The following is a 19,700-nucleotide window of genomic DNA, read 5'->3' as shown; positions in this document are numbered from 1 at the left end:
TCCTGATCTGCCTGGTAGAGGTCTTGGACGGGAGGGGTAAGTGTAAACCTCACACGTTTCTTGTTGTTTGGCCCACACCCACTCTGACCCCCACCAAATGATGAAATCGTAAGAGTACAGCCTCCAGAGTCGAACAGATCTGGGTTCAAATCCTTAATTTTTTGTAATTTTATTTTTGAGAGAGAGAGAAAGCAGGGGAGGGGCAGAGAGAGAGAGAGGGAGACACAGAATCTGAAGCAGGCTCCAGGCTCTGGGCTGTCAGCACAGAGCCGGACACGGGGCTCGAATTCATGGACCGCAAATCATGACTTGAGCCGAAGTCAGACGCTTAACCGACTGAGCCACCCAGGCGCCCCTGGGTTCGAATCCTTACTCTATTAAGGATTAGCTATGCGATTTGGGCAAGTCAGGCAACCCTTCTGAGCCTCAGTTTCCGTATCTGTAGAGCGAGGTTAATGATGTACCTTCCTGACAAGTTTGTTCTGAGAAACCAGTGAGAAAATTCTCCAAACTGTTTACGCAGCAGCCAGCCCAGAGCAGGTCCTCAGCAAATGGCAGCCTTTATCGGAGACTACTTGGCAAAGAGGAGGACATTCAAAAAGAAATGCCCTTTGCAGGTGGTGGAGAAGGAAAGCAAAGAGCTGAGGACGATAACAGTAAGGCCGTACTGATAATGATATTAATAACGAGAGCTGGCGTCTACTGAGCACTTACAATATGGTAGGCACTGTGTTAAATTCTTCCTATGCGTGATTTCATTTACTACAGCATCTCCATGCGGGAGGCCCTACCTCTCTCCGTGTTTTGTAAATGATGGGGTTCAAGCTCAGAGAGCTTCCCTGACACAGCGAGCAAGGAAAGGCTTGGAGCTGAGTCCTCTCAAACTCTTGGGCTGTGCCGGGGACAAAGTGCTTATAGCACTTCTAGAAGGTCTGAGCAGAAAGGGCCCTCCGCTATCATCCAGTACAAGCCCCTAGTTTTTCAAATGGTGAAACCAAAGCTCAGAAAGGGCGGTGGCCTGGGGCACCTGGCTGGCTTGGTCTGTAGAGAATGTGGCTCTTGATCTCAGAGCTGTGAGTTCGAGCCCCACGCTGGGTGTAGAGATTATTTAAAAATAAAATATTTTAAAAGGGGGGGAGGGGGGCGCCTGTGTGGCTCAGTTGGTTGAGCGGCCGACTTCGGCTCAGGTCATGATCTCACGGTCTGTGAGTTCGAGCCCCGTGTCGGGCTCTGTGCTGACAGCTCAGAGCCTGGAGCCTGTTTCGGATTCTGTGTCTCCCTCTCTCTGCCCCTCCCCCATTCATGCTCTGTCTCTCTCTGTCTCAAAAATAAATAAATGTTTAAAAAAAAAAAGGGCGGGAGGAGGGGCAGTAGCCAGCACAAGGTCACAGGTACGAGATGCAGTTTGGAGGAGGTAGGAGAAAACAGCACTGGCCCGTCACTGCACATTGGGCCAGTGGCTGCAGCCCGGCGTCATGCCAGGCTCACAGGGCCACCAGGCAACCGGGTCACCTCAAGTCCCCGGTGGCACTTGACACTTTCAGGGTCATGCCAGCCCCTGAAATGGCACCACAGGCCCAGCCTCTACTGAGGGCTGGGTCACCTGCAGCGTGAGGGTCACTCCCACCCTCCACCTGGGCTTGACCCACTCTCCCCAGCTCCCCTTCTCTCAGGACCACCTGCTTGCTCAGCCACTGAGCAGAGACTGCTTGTCACGGTCACCTAGCCCAGTCCCGCACTGGGGAGACGGGGGCCGGAGGCAGGGTCTCCATCTGCCACTGAGCCCCAGAGCAGCCAACTCTCCTTCCTGGGACTGTGGGGGTGGCGGGTTTCCTACCTGGTGTGTTTTGTTCCGTCTCCACCAGTCTTCTCTCTGTGCTTTCTTCCTCTGCCTCTCGTTTATCTGCTTCTTTCTGTCTCTGATGTTCTCTCACTTTGTCTGTTTATCCGCCTATCTGTCTGTGTCTCACCGGATGTCTGGTGGGAGTCAGGGTCCCAGCCCAGGGAGGGGGTGGGTGTGGAGGTGGTGAACTTGGGGTCGGTCACCGCAGGACCCTGGTCCTCACTCTCATCACAGCCGGCTTTCTTCGAGGCCAGGACCGGGTGATGGTGTCACTACTCCCGCCGCAGTCTGACGCCACGCTGCCCGGCCCCGCCAGACTGGAGGGCGAGCCCCAGGGGGACCTCATGCAGGCGCCGGGCCTTCCAGGCTCTCCTGCCTCACAGAACGTGAGTATCTGGCACCTAGGCCCCACCCCCAGAGCCCTCCCGGGGTCTGCCTTGTCCCTTCCACCAGCGAACGAGTACCCAGTGACTCCAAGATCCAGAAGTGTTCGATAGAGGCCTCTGCTTCTCCCTTCCATCTGGGGCTTTCCCGGGGCAAGGCTGTATATCCATCTGACTCAGGGCACCTCATATCTAAGAGCAGCATACCCTCACAGACGAGGGCTTCCAAAAGCAGGCTATGTCTCCTCCATCGTTTGGGAGCCCCTGGAGCTCAGCCACAGACCCCTTTACCCTAGCACAGGGCAGAGTCCTGGTCCAGCATCCACTCACAGGCTCTCTACCCTCTGTCCACCCCAGAAGCTTGCCGGCTTCAGCTGCTCATCATTTGTGCCCGACGGCCCCCCAGAGAGGGCATCCTCACTGCCCCCACAGAGTCCCAGTGTCGCATCACCTGGCCCTGAGCAAGTCCACTGCCCAGCCGGCCCTGGCCCGGGCCCCTTCCGGCTCTCACCCTCAGACAAGTTCCCCAGCTTCGGCTTTGAGGAGGGCCCAGCAAGCAGCCCTGGGCGCTTCCTCAAGGGCGGCCATGGGCCTTTCCACCCATACAAGCGGCATTTCCATGAAGACGTCTTCCCTGAGGCCCAGACCGCCCTGGCCCTCGATGGACACTCCTTTAAGACCCCGGGGGCACTGGAGACCTTCGAGGAGATCCCCGTGGATGTCGGGGAGGCTGAGGCCTTCCTGCCTGGCTTCTCGGCAGAGGCCTGGTGCAACGGACTCCCCTACCCCAGCCAGGAGCACAGCCCCCAAGTCCTGGTGAGTACCAGTGGCCGCTGGGCATCCCACCTACTCCTGTCTTAGTTCCCAGAAGCCCTGAGATCAAACTCCGCCTTCCCTTTCCAGACTTTTCCACTCAGGGTCAGTTATGCCAGGGAAGCGGCAAGTTCAGAAAGTTGGGGTCTCGGCTTCATTCTGGCCTCCAGGTCAGCTGGGGAGGGGATGCTGACCTGGCCTGGCATGGAGAGGGCAAGGTGGGGGAGATCAGGCTAAGGAAGCTGGCAGCTTCCCAGAGGCTCCTGAGTCAGGATTCCAGTGTGTGACTTCTCTGTTTGCCTAAGTGTCAAGAATCCCCAGCCAGACCTACCCGCCCATATGCAAATGTGAGAAGGAAAACACATTCCAGACGTCAAGAGAAAGGGTTTGGGGATAAGCCACGGAGCACAATGTTCTCCTCTCTAGCATCAGCATAGAGTCTTGAGAGAGGGCTTAAGTCTCCTCAAAGGACTTTCCGGGCCCCATTCTTTGCCCACAATGGGGCCTGGGTATATTCATAGAAATACCTTGAAAGCACCTTGGAAGGTCAACCAACATATCCCTTTCACAGCCATACCCACAAGCTGTATGATCTTGGGCTAGTCACTTAACCTCTCTGGTCCTCGTCTGAAAAGTATGGTTACGAGGACCTGCCTTATAGGCTTGTTGCCTTGGGCAGAGGAAATCTAAAGGGAGGTTTGGAGACCCCTGAGATAGTGAGCACTGAGTGGCCTCAGCCTGGGTTGTGCCTTCTCCAGATGCCCACCAGCTCTCCTCACCCCTTGCTTTCTAACAGGCTCCCATTCCATCCCCAAGCCACCCCCAACAAAGCCTGATTCCTAGACTTGGAAGATAGAGAAGGGCTTGGGTACCTACCAGCTGTGGCCAAGGCAAGAGCCTTGGTTCTGGGGCCCTTTGATGGCTTTTCCTCAGGCCCACTGAACACGACAGCAACTGGTGGTGAGGACACCATCATGTTAGCTTCTGCCTCCCAAATGTCCACTCAATGCCAGCCCCTGCTTGCTGTGCCAGATCTTTTCTTCCAAGTGGTCCATTTAATCCTCACAACAACCCTCTAAAGACTCCTCACTACCCTCATTTTGTAGGTGAAGAAACTGACATTCCATAGAGGCCAAGTGACTTGCCCAAGGTGTCCCTTGGCCTGTGAGGCTGATTTGAGGCCACTCCCTTACTCCTTGCACAGTGGAGAGGAGCTCAGGCCCAGAGAACCAGCTAGCTGGTCGATTCACTGGGTGACCTTGGACACATCACTTCCCCTCAGTGGGCTCAGCCCCATCATCTTCCAAATGAGGAGGTTGGACACAGTGCTCTTGGCCCTTCCAGGCCTGAGATTCTATGATTATGGCTATCTCTGCATCAGCAACCCCAGGGCACATCCAGAAAGAGCTAACCGTTGAATTTGACCCTCTGGGCCCAGATGCTGGCTCCCAAGGCCCCTGATAACCCAGGAAGAGTGGTCTACCTCCTCCTGGCCTGGTTCGCCTTCCAGGACTAGCTGTGCACGCTTTCTGGCCCTACTCAGGGTAGAGATTGTGCTAGACTCTGGGAGCTCCCTGTGGAGCTCACAGCCCCTGGGAAGCCAGAGTCTGGCCACCACCACTGGCAGCAACTCAAGACAGGTTCCCTGTGTCGGGGTTGAAAGTGTGCCATGGGGCTCAAGCAGACCAGCTGCTTTGAGTTGAGAGTGGCCAGAAGATAGAGCAGAGAGGACTCACTAGCCCCCTCCAAAGAGCCTGCTGGAGCTCCCTTAGGCTTTGCCGAGGAGGAAGTACAGAGCTTGGGGTCATGAGCCGGACCAACCTGTCCGGCCACTTCCTGTGCTCCCCTAAATATGGCTCTGCGATGGGAATCCTAGAGCAGTGGCCTTTTCCAGATGTCCTTCACAGACCCGCTCTGAGAGGCTGGCAGCTCTGAACGCAAGCAGGCCCCAAACCAGGCTTGATGAGTGGACTCAGACACTGCATCCTTGTGCCATTCCAGGGAGGTCTCTGACCCTACCCACCTTCACTGTGACCCAACTCCTCTGGACAGCCCAGCCTCTGCCTCTTACCTGAAGTGAGGTGGGGGGTGGGGGGTGGGGGGTGGGGGGTGGGGAGTGCCGTCGACTCCGGCCCCAGCTCCACCACTAACTTGCTGAGCTCCCTCAGGAAAACCCCTGACCTTCTCTGTCCTCTCTTTGTTCTCTAGGAATAAGCTTTGGGGGAGGCAGAGTAGAGGTTGCATTTGTGTTAAGTTTCAAGCCACAGAAGAGCGGGAGGAAGAAAACTAAGGCCCAGCCTGGTCATCTGTTTTTTCTTCCAGCAGGGATCAGAAGTCAAGGTCAAGCCCTCAGCTTTGGAGACTGGTCCTGGGATGTACTGTTACCAGCCCCCCTTGCAGCACATGTACTGTCCCTCCCAGCCCCCCTTCCACCAGGTGGGTCAGGGACACGTGGGCATGCTTCCCTGGGGCCTCAGGATATTATGTGGTGTGAGGTGTGCAGGCGTGTGTTGTGGGTGTGCACACCTGGATGGGCAGGTGGAGGCAGCAGGACCCTGGACCTCGGGCCAGGCCACCGGGGCTGGGGGGACAGGGGTTCATGGGGAAGGAAGGAAGCCATTGCCCTTCTCTAGGAGTAGGTGGGGTTCCTCTGAGAGTCTCTGAAAAGCGAATGGGGCCTATCGTGGGACAGGGCCCAGATGTGAACCAAAAAGGGAGGGAGGAGGAGGGCCAAAGACAGGGGCAGAGAGAAAAGGGTTATGTGGGGTGACACACAAGACGGAGCAGAAAGAAAACAGTGGGCTCCCGTCTGGGTCAGCCACTGTCTCGCTATGTAACCTTGGCTCCAAACTTCCCTTTCACCTCAATAGGGTGGGACCGGGTATGGAGTTAGGCGGCCTTCCCACCTGGAGGGCTCCAAGACCCCCTCATCTTTGGTCCTTTCCCCCCCTTCCCCACCCCACTGCCCAGCCTCCGCGATTTGGACCTGTATAGGATGCCAAGTACTTGCCCCACGTTGGCATGGGATGCAGGCTTTTAAAAAGAGGTAGAAAAGAGCCCCAGAGCAGCCAGGCAGCTCCCAGGAGTCGCTGGGCAAGACGGAGCAAGTGACTGCCCAGCGCCCCAGCTCCATCCACCTGCAGCCTGGCACTGAGACAGGCCCTGCCTGTGGAGCAGGTTCTACTCCCAGCTCTTTGGCTTTGGCCCTGATCTTGGCCAAGCCAGGGAGGCAGGCACGTGGGGGGGAGTGGGGAGGTGGTCAGACTGCTTGCTTTGTGGGGGGAAAGAAAGAGCCGGAGGGAAGCCGAGGGAGCACATGAGGGGTCACCCTCGCTGCCATGAGGAGCCTAGCTGGAGAGGCTAAAGCCATCCTGAGGCTCAAGGTCTGGCCCCGGGTAGGGGGTGTCCCTGAGGCAGCCTGGACCATCAAGGACTGAGCCACAGCAGGGTTCAGGGGCTGCCAGACCTTAAATGGCCTCACCATGCCCAGCCTTGCTTTGATGCTTTCTGCATTCCGCACCCCCCTCCAACAAGATGGCCGCACCCAGGCCTTTATGGAGCCTGCAGAGAGGGTGACTCAGACACTAAGTGTCTCTCGGGTGACCTGGAAAGAGCACTTCAGCCTGGAGCAGATGGGGGAGTCAGAGTCTCCCACCCCCATGGCCCCCATAAAATGCCACCCCTGGCACCGCAGCCACTCCCTTTGCCGTAAAACCACCTCCTACCCCCACCGGCCCACCACCATGACCTGCCCTTTCAAAGAGCCACTGAAACTCATAAAAGGTGGCAGTGCCCAGCAGACGAACGCCCAGGCTGGACACCCTGCTTCCGGCCCAGCCGTTCCGGGAAATTCCAGGGGAGGCCTGGAGGCCCTCAAACTCTCTAGCCCCGCCAGGCTGCTCTCCCATCACCATGGCAACCAGAGCACCTAGATGGCAGGAGAGGAAGGAAGCCAGGAGGTGGGGGGGGGGGGGAGCTTTGAGGGCTCTGAGACCCCGAATTTGGGAACGTGGATCACCTCAGAGCCCCTCAGATGTCCACACCCTTGGCCAGCCCCCTCAGATCGTTCTGCTATTGGAGCCCATGACCAGGGAGAGAAGAGTCTGGCTTCAGCTCCCTCTCTGGATGTATATGAATGGGGCGGGGAGGGGATCATCCCCACCTTGGGAAAGACTGGTTACCATGGCAACCATTCTGCCCCCTTTGACCTCTACAGTACTCACCAGGTGGCGGCAGCTACCCCATACCATACCTGGGCTCCTCACACTATCCATACCAGCGGATCGCACCCCAGGCCGGCACCGACGGGCACCAGCCTCTCTTCCCAAAACCCATCTACTCCTACAGGTATGTTTCCCAGCACCCCTGTGATGGAAGGGAGTAGGTGAGAGGAAGAGTGGAGAAGCTGAGGCATGGAATCCTCAAGGTAGAAGGTGATGCCAGAGGAGGGAAGTCATACCCCGCGGGTTTCTAGAGGATGTGAAACCTCAGGCAAGCTATTTGACCTCTCTGAGCCTGTTTATTCATCTGTTTAAAAAAAGGGGGGGCGGGTGAACAGCAATATTCAGGCCTTTGGAAGGATTAAGTGAGAGAATATGCCTGGCACATTGCAGGGGCAGGGGCTCAAGGAACCTCAGTTCCCTCCCTTACTATCCAACATTCAGTGTGCGATTGGCTGAGGGCTGACTGGTAATGACAGCTTCCATTTAATGAGTGCCTTCTATGTTCTAGGCATCATCCTTAATCGTCACAACTCTGAGGTAGCTATTACTTTTTTTTACTTCAAAGCTGAGGAAACTGAGGCTCAGAGAGGTTAAGGCACTCACCCAAGGTCACATAGCTAGTGAATGGCCAAGCCAGGATTACAACCCAGGGCTCTCAAGATTCCACAAGACCCTCGTATAGCCGTAATTCCTGGCTTCAGCGGAAGCGTCCTCATCCTTTCTCTTTTCAACCTCATAGAGCCTCTCACCTAAATCTGCGGCAGGTTCCTCCCTCAACCACTCTTGCCGGGGCAGGTGGGGTGGTGACGGGGAGACTCCCAGCCTGCTCCCAAGTTCAAACTCAAGGCTTTCTCTGCCTTCAGCATCCTCATCTTCATGGCCCTTAAGAACAGTAAAACTGGGAGCCTTCCTGTCAGCGAGATCTACAATTTCATGACGGAGCACTTTCCTTACTTCAAGGTGAGCCCAAGATCCACCCCATTCCCGCCATCCCCAGGTCCTGGGCAGGCCAGGCCTCTCTGGAACCAGAGGTTTCCGTTGGAAGGTGGAACAAGGGTTAGAACGAAAGCCAGGAGAGGGTTTGCCCCACTTCCTCCACACTTCCCCTTGTCTCCATGTCAAAAGGTCAGACTTCCGTGTAAGGAGCAGAGAGCTCAAGCCACTCACACAAGGTTACACAGCAGGCTGGAGTCAGTCCTTAGGCTGCTGGAAAGTGGACCTGTCCATCCTGACAGGCTTCCAGAAACATCCACCTACCCCAAGTGGGGAGAGACACCTTGGGAAGAAATGAGAGCCTTTCCCCACCCCTGCCCCCAGGCTGCTGTAGGGCTAAAGGAATTTGGGTAAGAGCTAGCCAGCCAAGGTGGCATGGGATGCTGGGACCACAGGACCCATTGCCTTCCAGGGAGAGATTAAGATCTGCCTCTGTGGGCGGCAGGCTCAGCTACAGTTCTGCCAGAAAGCGGGGTGTGGGCTTCACGGTCTTCGAGAGTTCCAGGGAACTGGGTGGCTTACCTGTACAGTATCTAGTTCCTGTCACCCACTCAAGGGGCTTCTGAGGGCTCTACCAGACTCCCTCCGTAGAGGCAGAACAGACGTCCTTCTCTCCAGAGGGGCAAACACATCAGAAAGGGTGATCCACCTGCTCAATGTCACACAGCAGGGGGAGCCGTTGTTGCCTCCAGCTGTTTGGTTTCACACATCTGCCCACCCCCCCCCCCGCCCCCAGACCCTCCAGCATAGACCTCTTCTTCCAGGGTGGGTGCAGGGGAGATCAGAGTTTGTGTGTGAGGAATGCCTTCTCCAAGGTCTACATCCTGGGGGATACAGTCCCGTCTGCTAACCGGACAGCAGGCAGGAGCTGAGGCCCGGGTCCAGAGCTCATCTCCACCTGCCAGTAGGTGATCCCTGGCTTCACTGGCTTCCCAATGGTCCTGCCTGGGGATAATTAGAAGCTGATATCCAGACAAGTTTATACTTGCTGCCTTGCCATCAAATGAGCGGGCAAGATGGCCAGAGTGGTCTGGCCGGGAATGGCAAAGTGTGGTCATCTGCCAGAGATTCTGGGAGAGAAAGGAAGAGCGGGGAGAGTTTTCTCTGGGATTTGAGAAGCATCAAAGCCAGTATCCAGGGCTGCCCCTGTATCCCAATCGGTCTGGAGACCAAACTCTTCCTAATCCCTGTAGATCTGGAGGGCCTTCTCTAGGGCTTCCAGGGGCCGGGCTAGAGAGAGGGAATTGAGGGCCCTGCCCTGTTCCTCTCAGCCATTCCTCCCTGCCAACTCCCAGCCTGGCCCCCAGCCCCTCCCTGCATCTCATCTTCCTGGCTTAATTATTTTTCCTGGGAGCTGTGTAATCCCTGTTTTATGGGGCTGAAGAGTGAAGAGGTCTAACAGCTTTTTTTTTTGTTGTTTTTGGTTCTAGTTGTTGTTCTTAGCCAGTTGCATCACCCCCTCACTCCCGAGTTTACATTTGACTTCAGAGAGAAAGCATCTGTGAGGCTGGGACGGGCCCCGGTGGTGAAGCCAGCCCTATAGGGTGACCTGGGCAGGGCCCTTAATGAGGGGACAGGGCTGGAGTCAGCTCTGTCACTGCCTCCTGTGTGATCTAGGGCCAGGCCCTTTCTTCCCTGGACCTCAGTTTCCCAATCTGTAAAATGGTCAGGTTGGACCAGTTGGCACATACATTCCTTCCAACTCTGACGGATCCCCTCTGACCTGCCCAAGGAATTAGTTCAAAGATCCTCTGCCCCCTTTATCTCTCACTCTCCATTTGAAGGTCATGTTTCTGGGCAAGAACAAGGTGGACCCTGGGGTGCATAGCACTCATGCCCAAGGCAGCTGAGGTGGGTGTCCTGTAACCCCATGAGTCAGGGATGTGGGACCGGGGAAGTGTCCATCCACTGGACATAATTGCTAGTGCTGACCATCCCTCTTCCAAACAGGAAGTGGCTGGGGTGGGGGCTGTCCTGGCATCCCAAAGTCACAGATTTATGGGCCCATAAAAGGGCCCAGTGCCCATTAACTCTGCCCATCGGGCGACACAACCTCGACTCTTAGTAGGGACCGTCGTGGGAGTTGAAGGCAAATCCCCAGCTGGCTGGTCTGGTGGCTCCAGAATCCTCCCTTATGACCCTGGGAGCCTTGGGGGTCATCTCAACCAGCCCCCTATCCCAGGCCAGCTGCCCCTGACAAAGGCTCCCGCAGCTCCTGCCAGCAACTTGCCGTGACGCTGGCATCAGGACCCAGTTCTGCTGGGCGTGATTCAGCCTGGCTGCTCCCTGGGGCAAGTGAGCCGGGGAGGAGGGAGTGGCCACCCCTCATTAACCAGAAACTGCAAGCTGAAAGGGAAAAGGGACCAGGGACTAAGGGCATAGGGGCCCCGCTGGCTGGAGCAGATGTCCTGCCCATAGTTGGCCCCTGCTGGGCCCGGGACCATCACAGAGGCTGGAACAGAGCTGGAGGTGGGGAGGATGGGGGTGCCCACTGGCACCCCCGCCACCGCCTCTCACCCAACTGAGTCAGCCTAATGGTTTTTACAACCCTCCCTGAGCACAATTACCGCACTGGTGGCATGACCGGGCCTCCTAATGGGTGTTTATTCTGTTGGCACGAGCCCCCCCACTCCCCACCTGAGGGCTGGCCTCCCCACCAGGGCACACCCCCCCCCCCCGGGCACACTCATGTGAACACTCACACCCACACACGCATGCAATCATGGGTACCCCCACACACCCAGAGAGACTTTCTCACACACACATCCTTACGCTCAAGGGAACTCGCGGCCCACCAACCCAAGAGAAGGCTCACACCGGGGAGACATATTCAGGGACACTCGCGTGCGCGTATGCATAGCCAATCTCTCCCTCTCTCCCTCCGTCACCAAAACCCAGATATTCAGGCCACATGTGTGCAACGCACCCCTCTTTCTTTGCTTCTGAGTTTGCCCCAGCAGGGATGAGGCAGACCCAGGAAAGGAACATTCCATAGCTTCCTCCTAATTCCAAAACTGGCATCCAAGACCTAATTCCAAAACTGGCATCCAAGTGAGTTCCCCGTCCACAGAGGGGTCCCAGCATGGGCCCGAGGTCCCAACTCCAGATAGGGAACGCGCCCTCCCTTTATGAATCACTTCAAGAATCCTCTGAAGGGTCGCCAGAGGTGGGAGCGGGATAAAGGCAGATTTTAAGCGAAAGTAGTTTGCAGTCAAGATTCCTGCCCACCACTGAAGGGGGTGCCAAGCATGGGCTGGGCACCGAGGAGGACGCCAAGATCCAGACGGGTGGCAGTTCTGTGCCCAGAGGGAGCAGGAAGAGTTTCCCGGAGCCCAGACCCCGCCCTGGCTACTTGACCCCGGCCTGAATTCTTGTCTTGCTCCGCTCCGGCAGACGGCGCCCGACGGCTGGAAGAATTCTGTTCGCCACAACCTGTCTCTCAACAAGTGCTTTGAGAAGGTGGAGAACAAATCAGGAAGTTCCTCTCGCAAGGGCTGTCTGTGGGCCCTCAATCCGGCCAAAATCGACAAGATGCAGGAAGAGCTACAGAAGTGGAAGAGGAAAGACCCTATTGCTGTCCGCAAGAGCATGGCCAAGCCAGGTGGGAGGCCAATGGGCAATGCAAGGGAGTGGGGGAGGGCCTGGCATACCCACTAGCAGACAGAGAGGGAGGGAGGGAGGCTAAATAGGTTGAGCAAAGAGAACCTGTTAGTAAGGGGAGGGCCCGAGCGGTTCCAAGGCTGGGGAGGGATTGTGGGGAAAGGGAGGTCTCATGATGTCCCTCTCTCTTGGGTCTTTTTAGAAGAGCTGGACAGCCTCATTGGAGAGAAGAGGGAGAAGCTGGGCCCCCCACTGCTGGGCTGCCCACCCCCCGGGCTGGCAGGCTCAGGCCCCATCCGGCCCCTGGCACCTCCAGTTGGGCTCTCCCAGCCACTGCATTCAATCCACCCAGCCCCAGGCCCCATTCCTGGCAAGAACCCCCTGCAGGACCTACTTGGAGGACACGTGCCCTCCTGCTACGGGCAGACATATTCGCACCTCTCACCGGGCCTGGCCCCTCCTGGACCTCCGCAGCCATTGTTCCCACAGCCAGATGGCCACCTTGAGCTGCGGGCCCAGCCAGGCACCCCCCAGGACTCGCCTCTGCCTGCCAACACCCCACCCAGTCACAGCGCCAAGCTGCTGGCTGAGCCTTCCCCGGCCAGGACCATGCATGACACCCTGCTGCCAGACGGAGACCTTGGCACTGACCTGGATGCCATCAACCCCTCTCTCACCGACTTTGACTTCCAGGGTGAGCCGGGGGTGGGAAAGGGAAGGTGGGACAGGACTGGAGAGGTGCGTCCGGCAGCACTGCCCATCCCCTCCAAGTCTCCAGGCTGCAGCCCGGAGCTGCCAGGCTTCTGGTCAGTTGAAGCAGACAAGTCTCGAGCTGGCGAGGGATGCCAAGGGGCAAAGAGGAAGGTCCTTGCCTCCACCTCCCTCCTCCTGGTGCCCCTGAACATGTTCCGACTGACCCCGTCATCAAACCACCCTCAGCTCTGGGTAGGTGGGGAAGAGCCCAAGTTCCATTCCACATTGACGGTGAGCAGATGACAGTCGGAACATTCCCCAGAAGCGGTTGCATTTTCTCAGAGTTCATCTTTTAATACAGAAGGAGGAAAGAGCTCTCCCCCCAGGAAGAATGTAAGGCCTCAGAACGAGGCCAGACCCGGAGAGCTTTGGGGACAGGAGTCTGCGGAGAGGTTCTGTCTATTCCATTCCACCTTGCCTGCTCCACCTCTGCTCGCGGCCAAGCCCAACCGTTCTAATCTAAACTTCAGTGCATGCCCAGGCCCTGGTCCCGGCCACAGGACATTTGGAGGAGGGTGCTGACCCAGGCCTCAGACCTTCTGGGCGCACCGGGGTAGGGGGCATCCACAAGCAGGTGGAGACAGCTGGCCCTCTCAGAGCTCCCAGTCCTGTGGGGAGACAGCCCAGGTCTTGGGAAGCTCATTAGAAACGTACAGCTAGATCCTCAGCCCTGTCCAGAAGTGGGAGTCTCAGAGGAAGCCGTAGACATGTGGGCTCCCATAGACATGCATCTGAGCCCCTAGTAACAATCAGGCATCGTGTGAGTTGCTTTACATGTGCTCTGTCATTTGGGCCTTTAAAGCAGGAGCGACCGTTAAACCCATTTCACAAAAGCACGCTGAGGTTACGTAACTTACTGAAGGTCACTTAGCTAGAAAGAAGGAGAGTTAGGATTGGAACCCAAGCAGCCAAGTTCAGTCCAGGGTTTAGTCCGGCTGCCTTCCTCCATCCCCGCAGCCCCGATACCCAGGCCAGGCCCTGGCCTGCCGTGACGCACGCAGGGCACACAACACAAAGAGGAGGTGGGGGGCAGCATTGTCTCCTCCCCAGAGTCAGTGTTCCCGGCTCCTCTCCTCTCCCTTGGGCCTGCAGTGGAGGAGGCCCAGAGAGCCGAGCCCAGCCACCTCATCAGGTCCTGCAGTGCATTGTTGGAAGATCCTTAGCCTTGGCTGTGTAACCACCTTCCTCAGAAGCTTGGGCAGGAGCCAGGAGGAAGAGTTCCAGGGGCTCCCTCTGCAGGCTCGCTCCAGAGTGCGCAGCGTTAGGTATCAGCCCTTCCAATAGGCAGCTCTCAAGTCCTTGACTCCTCCACTCTCCCTCCCCTGACCTCCAAAACACAGAGCCCAGAGATCATTTAGGCTACAGCAGAGGAATCTGAGAGTTCCGGCAACTGCCTGGGGTCACACAGCGAGTGCCAAGGGGCTGCTCCCCAGCCAAGGTTACCCCAATCCTGTTCTCTTTAGCATGTGAGAGCCATGGGGTCAAGGGGACAGACAGGGCTCCTTTGCACCTCCCAGTGACACCTGTTCTCTCCACCGCCTAGGAAACCTGTGGGAACAGCTGAAGGATGACAGCTTGGCCCTTGATCCCTTGGTACTGGTGACCTCGTCCCCGACATCATCTTCAATGCCACCACCTCCGCCACCACCCCATTGCTTCCCACCTGGGCCCTGTCTGGCAGAGACAGGCAGTGGGAGTGGCGACGTGGCACCACCAGGCGGTGGAGGCTCCGGGGCTTTGGGTGACCTGCACCTCACCACCCTCTACTCGGCCTTCATGGAGCTGGAGCCCACACCCCCCACGGCCCCCGCTGGCCCCTCTGTGTACCTCAGTCCCAGCTCCAAGCCCATGGCCCTCGCGTGAGCCACACCCAGAAGCCTTTATGTGGCCTGGAAGTCCCAGCTGGCCGCCCGTGTCGGGCTCACCTTAAAGGTCAAGGAAGGAAAACCATCCCTGTCCCCTGTGCCACTAAGCCAACTGTTTGTTAGCTGGCAGCCGGGGGGTGAAGAAGACACCACCCACGATGCTGCCCCTCACACATTTCCGCCACCTGAGCGAGCCAGCTCCTCACTCAGGGTCCCTGAAGACCCAGTGTCTGGGAAAAAAACAAAAAAAACAAAAATACTCTCCTTAGCTCACACTCATCCCCACTTAAGCGCTTCTGCGTTAATGTGCACCACACACACACACACACACCAGAGTCTTTCAGACATACACCCACCCATATACCTTCTACCCAGAGGAATCAGAATTACACCACTGAGAGCCTGGCTGCTCCATTCCTGGGGCAGCTGAGAGCTGAGGGCTCAGGGTCCTCATGCCAGGCCCAAGACCACCCTGAAGCCCTATTCTGATGTCCACATTTTCTGCAGGCGTGGCCCCTCCTAGCATGTTCTCTCCCAGAAGCCCCCTGTATTTATTCTCCCAACTTCATCCCAGCAGCCTATCAAGGAGGAGTAGGGATGGGACCTCTCCCCAAGTTGTCTGTGGGTCCCCCACTGGCTGAGTAGCAGCCCCCACTCTGCCAGGCTCTGCCCATCCTCAGTAAACACTCTGTCCGACCTCCCCCAGAAGGACACACAGGAGGGGCAGCGTCCACCCCAGGACCAAACTGAGCCCAATTCTGACACAAAGTGTTTGGAAAAGTCCTTGCCCTTGGAAACTTAAAAGTGTCCTCTCTTCCCAGCCCTGGGTGCAGGAAGGGCCCCTCCAGATCACTACAATCTCACCCCTTCTCTGTAAGAAATTCATGTAGTTTAGGTCCTAACTTACTAATTACTTCCAACCGTCCCAGGCAGTCTCTTCCTTTCAGGGAAGGGAAGCCTGATGCAGGCTGGCAGGGTGGGGAGTGAGCACCCACGCTCCCCTCTCTCTGACTGCTTGGCAGACCCAGGATGTTCCTGGAGCTAGGGGGTGTGTCCAGGCTGCCCGCCATGCCCTACCGGAGAGCCCAACCCACACCAAGTGGGAGCTTCTGCCTACCCTGGAGGCCTGGGGGTGACAAGAACCCCCAAAGGTTTTCCTGGGCTCAGTTAGGCACAAGCACATCCCTCGATGGCCTGCCATTATCCCCTGACCTGGAACAATAAAGCAAATGCCTTGTAGTCTTGGCTCCCGAGGCTTCATTTCTGGATTTCCCCTCCCTGGACAGAAAGGCCAGGCCTCACTAATTGTCGATGCCCTGGGTTTGTGTTGTCACCCTGACTCTCGTTCTTTGCTGTCACGTTTCCAAATCTAAACAGTGAGACATCTAGGAGGACTTCCTGATCAGCCTGGGGAGGATGAGAGGGCAGGACAGTGGGGCCTCTTCTAAGGAGAACTGTCAAAAGGATGCAAGGAAGCAGCTGACCTGCCCACAAGGAGGAAGAGGATTCCCTCCCCCTACACCCCGTCCTACTGCGACCGCTTCCCTCCTCAAACGCTCCCATCTCCTCACACAAGAAGGGGTCACTTCCCCATCCAGCCTGTGCCTTCCTGCCGCCATCTTTCCCTGGCTGGAGCTCTGGGTTCCACAGGTGACATGAATGGAGCACAGTCTGGTTCTATTCACACTGCTAGCCCTGGACGGTGATCTCTGGAGGGTAAGGGGCCCCCTCAGTCGCACTTCAGACTCACCTCCCAGGTGCCACCTTGGTGGGCTGCCGTCACCAAAGGATAGCCTAAGAGGAAGCCCCACGCTCTGCCTGAACAGGGACAGGATAGGTGTGGGAGACAAACGCACATACATGAACCTCAAGGCTTGGAAAGTTCTTCCAGGAGCCAGGCAGCACCACTTGCTTGCCCCAGAGGACAGCTCTGTTGAGACACCATAATAGAGCCCCACCCCACAGCGACACCCTCCCTAAGAGGCTCTAAGCCTGTGTCCAGGACTGCAAGGATAGAGTGCCGAGTGTGGGGAGGCATGGCCAGCCAGTGCACCTGCCCCAGCCCAGCCCTGGCTGTGAAGGAAAAGGGTGAGGCCCCCTACGCTACACTTCCATCCTAGGTGGTAAGCAGAGGACATCTCCAGAGGTACTCAGACCTTTGTCCCATGGGCCCCTTTAGCACACCTACTAGTGAGCTGGGAACCACCCGAGTAAGGCAGGTGGCAAACAGGATCTGGGGTCTTGTGTTTGGTTTTGTTTGGAACCAAACTGGCCCTTCTTTTAAACCTGGGCTGTAGCCACTCTGAGCTGAGCAGCGCACTCCCATTCATATGCTGCCCCCTGCTGGTCACCTCACACAAACCGTTCACTCATTTGAGCTGAGTGGATGTAGGGTCTGGAAGCACCCCGTTTGCCGGGAGTTAACCTTTTTTTTTGCCCGGGGGGGGGGAGAGGGGGTGCTAAACATACAGGTTCTAAAACTGGTTAGAATTCATGGGCTTATCAAATTGGATGAAGAAATTATACCTTCATTTTCATTCATCTCTACCTCAAATGTAGTATTTCCCTCAATTACAAATGTCCACAACAAACCACAATAGCTTTAGTGGAATCTGTGACTTGGTCATATAAGGTAGAGAAATCGCAGATTAGAAATCACAGATGTTTTTATGTTATATTACAGGTATTGCAGAATAGATATATAGATTTCTATTATATAGTGTGTTGTGTTTAGGATTGCCATATATGTTGTACTCATAAAAAAAAAAAAAAACCCTTATTGTCTGTAGGCTTCAGCAGATGATAACAAAGGGGTCTGTGACACACAGGAAGGTAAAGCACCCTTGCTTTAGTTGCAGGGTGATGAGGGATGGAGGGTGGCTCTTAAGGGGAGGGGCCAGGAGAGGGAAGAAGGCACTAGGGACTTGAGATAGCAGCTCTTCACCAACTGGAAGTTAGATATTAACCGCAAGTTAATATCTTGCAGTGGGTTTGGCAGCCCCAACGTGCTTCACCCAGACCAGCCTGGGTAGGCATGAATGGTGGGTCTCTTGGGCTTTCTTGCTCAAGCCAGTAATGGGGTTCCCATGACATTCCTGAAGAGTCAAAACAAAGAATTCTGGCCCACTTCAGAGAAATGGAATCTGAGGCCCAGCCCTGGCAGGGTCAACAGCTCATCATCATCAGAGCCAGGACTAGACCCACCCCCACCCTATCTTCTCCCTCCTTCTTCTTCCTGGGGATCCTCTAGATTCCTCGGGAAAGTGCCAGGAACCGAGGGCAGGACCAAATGCCAGGAACCATTAGCAGCAGGACCAGTGCCAGAGACAAGAAGGCTTAAAAGGAGGCAGGGGGCCAAGACTTTTCTCATCTGAGTTCCTCCAGGCCCAAGGGACCCGGGACTCTCAGGATAAGTGCTAAACTGCTACCCGTGTCAGGGATGAGGACCTCAGCCCAATCCAGAACCTCAACCCAGATCGACTTAGCAGGCACAGTGAAGAGTAGTGGTGAAGAGTCCTCTTTCTAACAGCTGTAGGTCTGAAAGTCCCTCGCTTGCTATAGCTTCTCTGTAGCTTTTTAACCCCATCAACAGCACCTCCAACTCCAAATACTTTGTATACCTATACAGCTTCATCTGCAAACCACCCCCCACCCCACCCCAGGCCCCTTCCTCACTTTTGGGACAACTGACAATTCCCGACCACTCACTTCTTGGTAAAAGTCTTTCTTCCCTTAGCTTCTAACATATCCTACTACAAAAGAGGCTTCTCTTCCCCCCTGTCTGTCTGCTCTTCCTTTCTCCATCATGGATTCCTCTCCCTTTGCCCTGTTCTCAAACACTCAATGGCCTTGCCTGGGGTTACACACTCCCATTCAGTGACCCTTTGTTGGGAGGTGTGGACTATTTGCATGGAGCACTCCACTGATTGGAGGGCATTTAGCGTTCCTGCCTCCTGCTCACTAAACCCCAGTGGTGCCAGTTGGGCGCCCCATAGCTCAGCCACCATTGGAGCCTCTGTAATTGCCTTGTGGCCAATGACCTCCAAGGATCACCATCTCCAGCCTGCATTCGCCTCCTGGTCTCAGTGCCTGAATTTTCTGTCCTCCCAGTCGCCTCCTTCAAGAAAGCTGTCCCACACCACAGCAGATCTCAACCTGAACTCATCACCTCCCCCTAGCTCCCACCCTGATCCAACTTGGGTTCCCAAGCCCAGTGACAGCACCCCTACCCACCCCAACATTCAGGCTGTGGACCAGGGCTTCAGCCTCGACTCCTCCCTGTCTCCAACCACCTCATCAGCCACCAGCCCCAGAAAGATTCCCTCTTAAAAATCTCAACTTCACCTATCTCTCTCCATCTCTATGGATATTGATCTAATTCAGGGTCCCTTCAGCGGTCAGTCAAATGACTGCAACACCCTCCTCGGCGGCCCCTGCCCGTAGAATGGTCATCCAGGGACTCCAGAGCCAGACTGCCGGGGTTAGATTAGACTCCTGATGCCACCACTTAATAGCTATGCAACATTGGCAGGGCATGTTACCCCCTCTAGGCCTGCATTTTCTGTAAAGTGGGCATAATAACAGTGCCTTCCTCACAAATGACTGTGAACATTCCAGCACATATAAAGCGCCCAGCCAGAGGTCTGGCACCCACTATGTGTTGGCTGTTAGTCTCACTCCTTCAGATCCAGCCTTCCAGAGATCATCTGAACAGGTCATTCCCGATTAATCCTTCCCCCTCCCTCAGGAGAAGGCTCACCACCTGCACTACAAGGCACCTGTGTCTTCCTTCCACATCTTAAATACCCACCTTCCCAAATGCCCAGGATAAATCTTGCCTCCAAACATTTGCTTTGTGCTGCTTCCTATGCACAAATGCTTACCCCACCTCTTCTGGCCAGTCATGCTGAGCCATTCAAGCACCTGCTGCAATGCTGCCTCCTCCAAGTGTCCTCCTGAGATCTCTCCAAGCAGGACCACTCTTGCTCCCCTGTATGCCCGGTCCATCTTACTCCTGCAAACAAGTATTTGTTCCAGGTCTCACTCATTTTGGAATTCCCAGAGTTCGAGGCACCCGGATGGCTCAGTTAGTTAAGTGCCCAACTCTAGATTTCGGCTCAGGTCATGATTTCATGGTTCGTGAGTTCGAGCCCCACAGCCGGCTCTGCGCTGACAGTGTGGAGCCTGCTTGGGACTCTCTCTCCCTCTCCCCAGCGTGCTAAGTAAA

General features: G+C 56.1%; 1 protein-coding gene across 1 annotated transcript; it reads left to right on the top strand.

Moving 5' to 3' along the window:
• Nucleotides 1-2,040: 2,040 nt before the first annotated feature.
• On the top strand, nt 2,041-15,794 carry FOXN1 (forkhead box N1). The gene is made up of 8 exons (XM_060646771.3): nt 2,041-2,229; nt 2,584-3,042; nt 5,365-5,475; nt 7,256-7,386; nt 8,126-8,222; nt 11,649-11,856; nt 12,058-12,549; nt 14,152-15,794. The coding sequence occupies exons 1-8, from the start codon at nt 2,107-2,109 to the stop codon at nt 14,469-14,471; spliced, it is 1,941 nt and encodes a 646-aa protein (XP_060502754.1). The 5' UTR covers nt 2,041-2,106; the 3' UTR covers nt 14,472-15,794.
• Nucleotides 15,795-19,700: the final 3,906 nt, after the last annotated feature.

This window comes from Panthera onca, chromosome E1 (assembly GCF_046562875.1).
Source record: "Panthera onca isolate mPanOnc1 chromosome E1, mPanOnc1 haplotype 2, whole genome shotgun sequence".
In the NCBI taxonomy this organism is placed as follows: Eukaryota; Metazoa; Chordata; class Mammalia; order Carnivora; family Felidae; genus Panthera; species Panthera onca.
This window is presented reverse-complemented; position numbering and strand designations above follow the sequence as displayed.

Coding starts and splice junctions, on each gene's coding strand:
- FOXN1 (XM_060646771.3), top strand. CDS start 2,107: ATGGTGTCACTACTCCCGCCGCAGTCTGACGCCACGCTGCCCGGCCCC. Junction 3,043..5,364: donor AGCACAGCCCCCAAGTCCTG/GTGAGTACCAGT, acceptor TTCTTCCAGCAG/GGATCAGAAGTCAAGGTCAA. Junction 11,857..12,057: donor CAAGAGCATGGCCAAGCCAG/GTGGGAGGCCAA, acceptor GGGTCTTTTTAG/AAGAGCTGGACAGCCTCATT.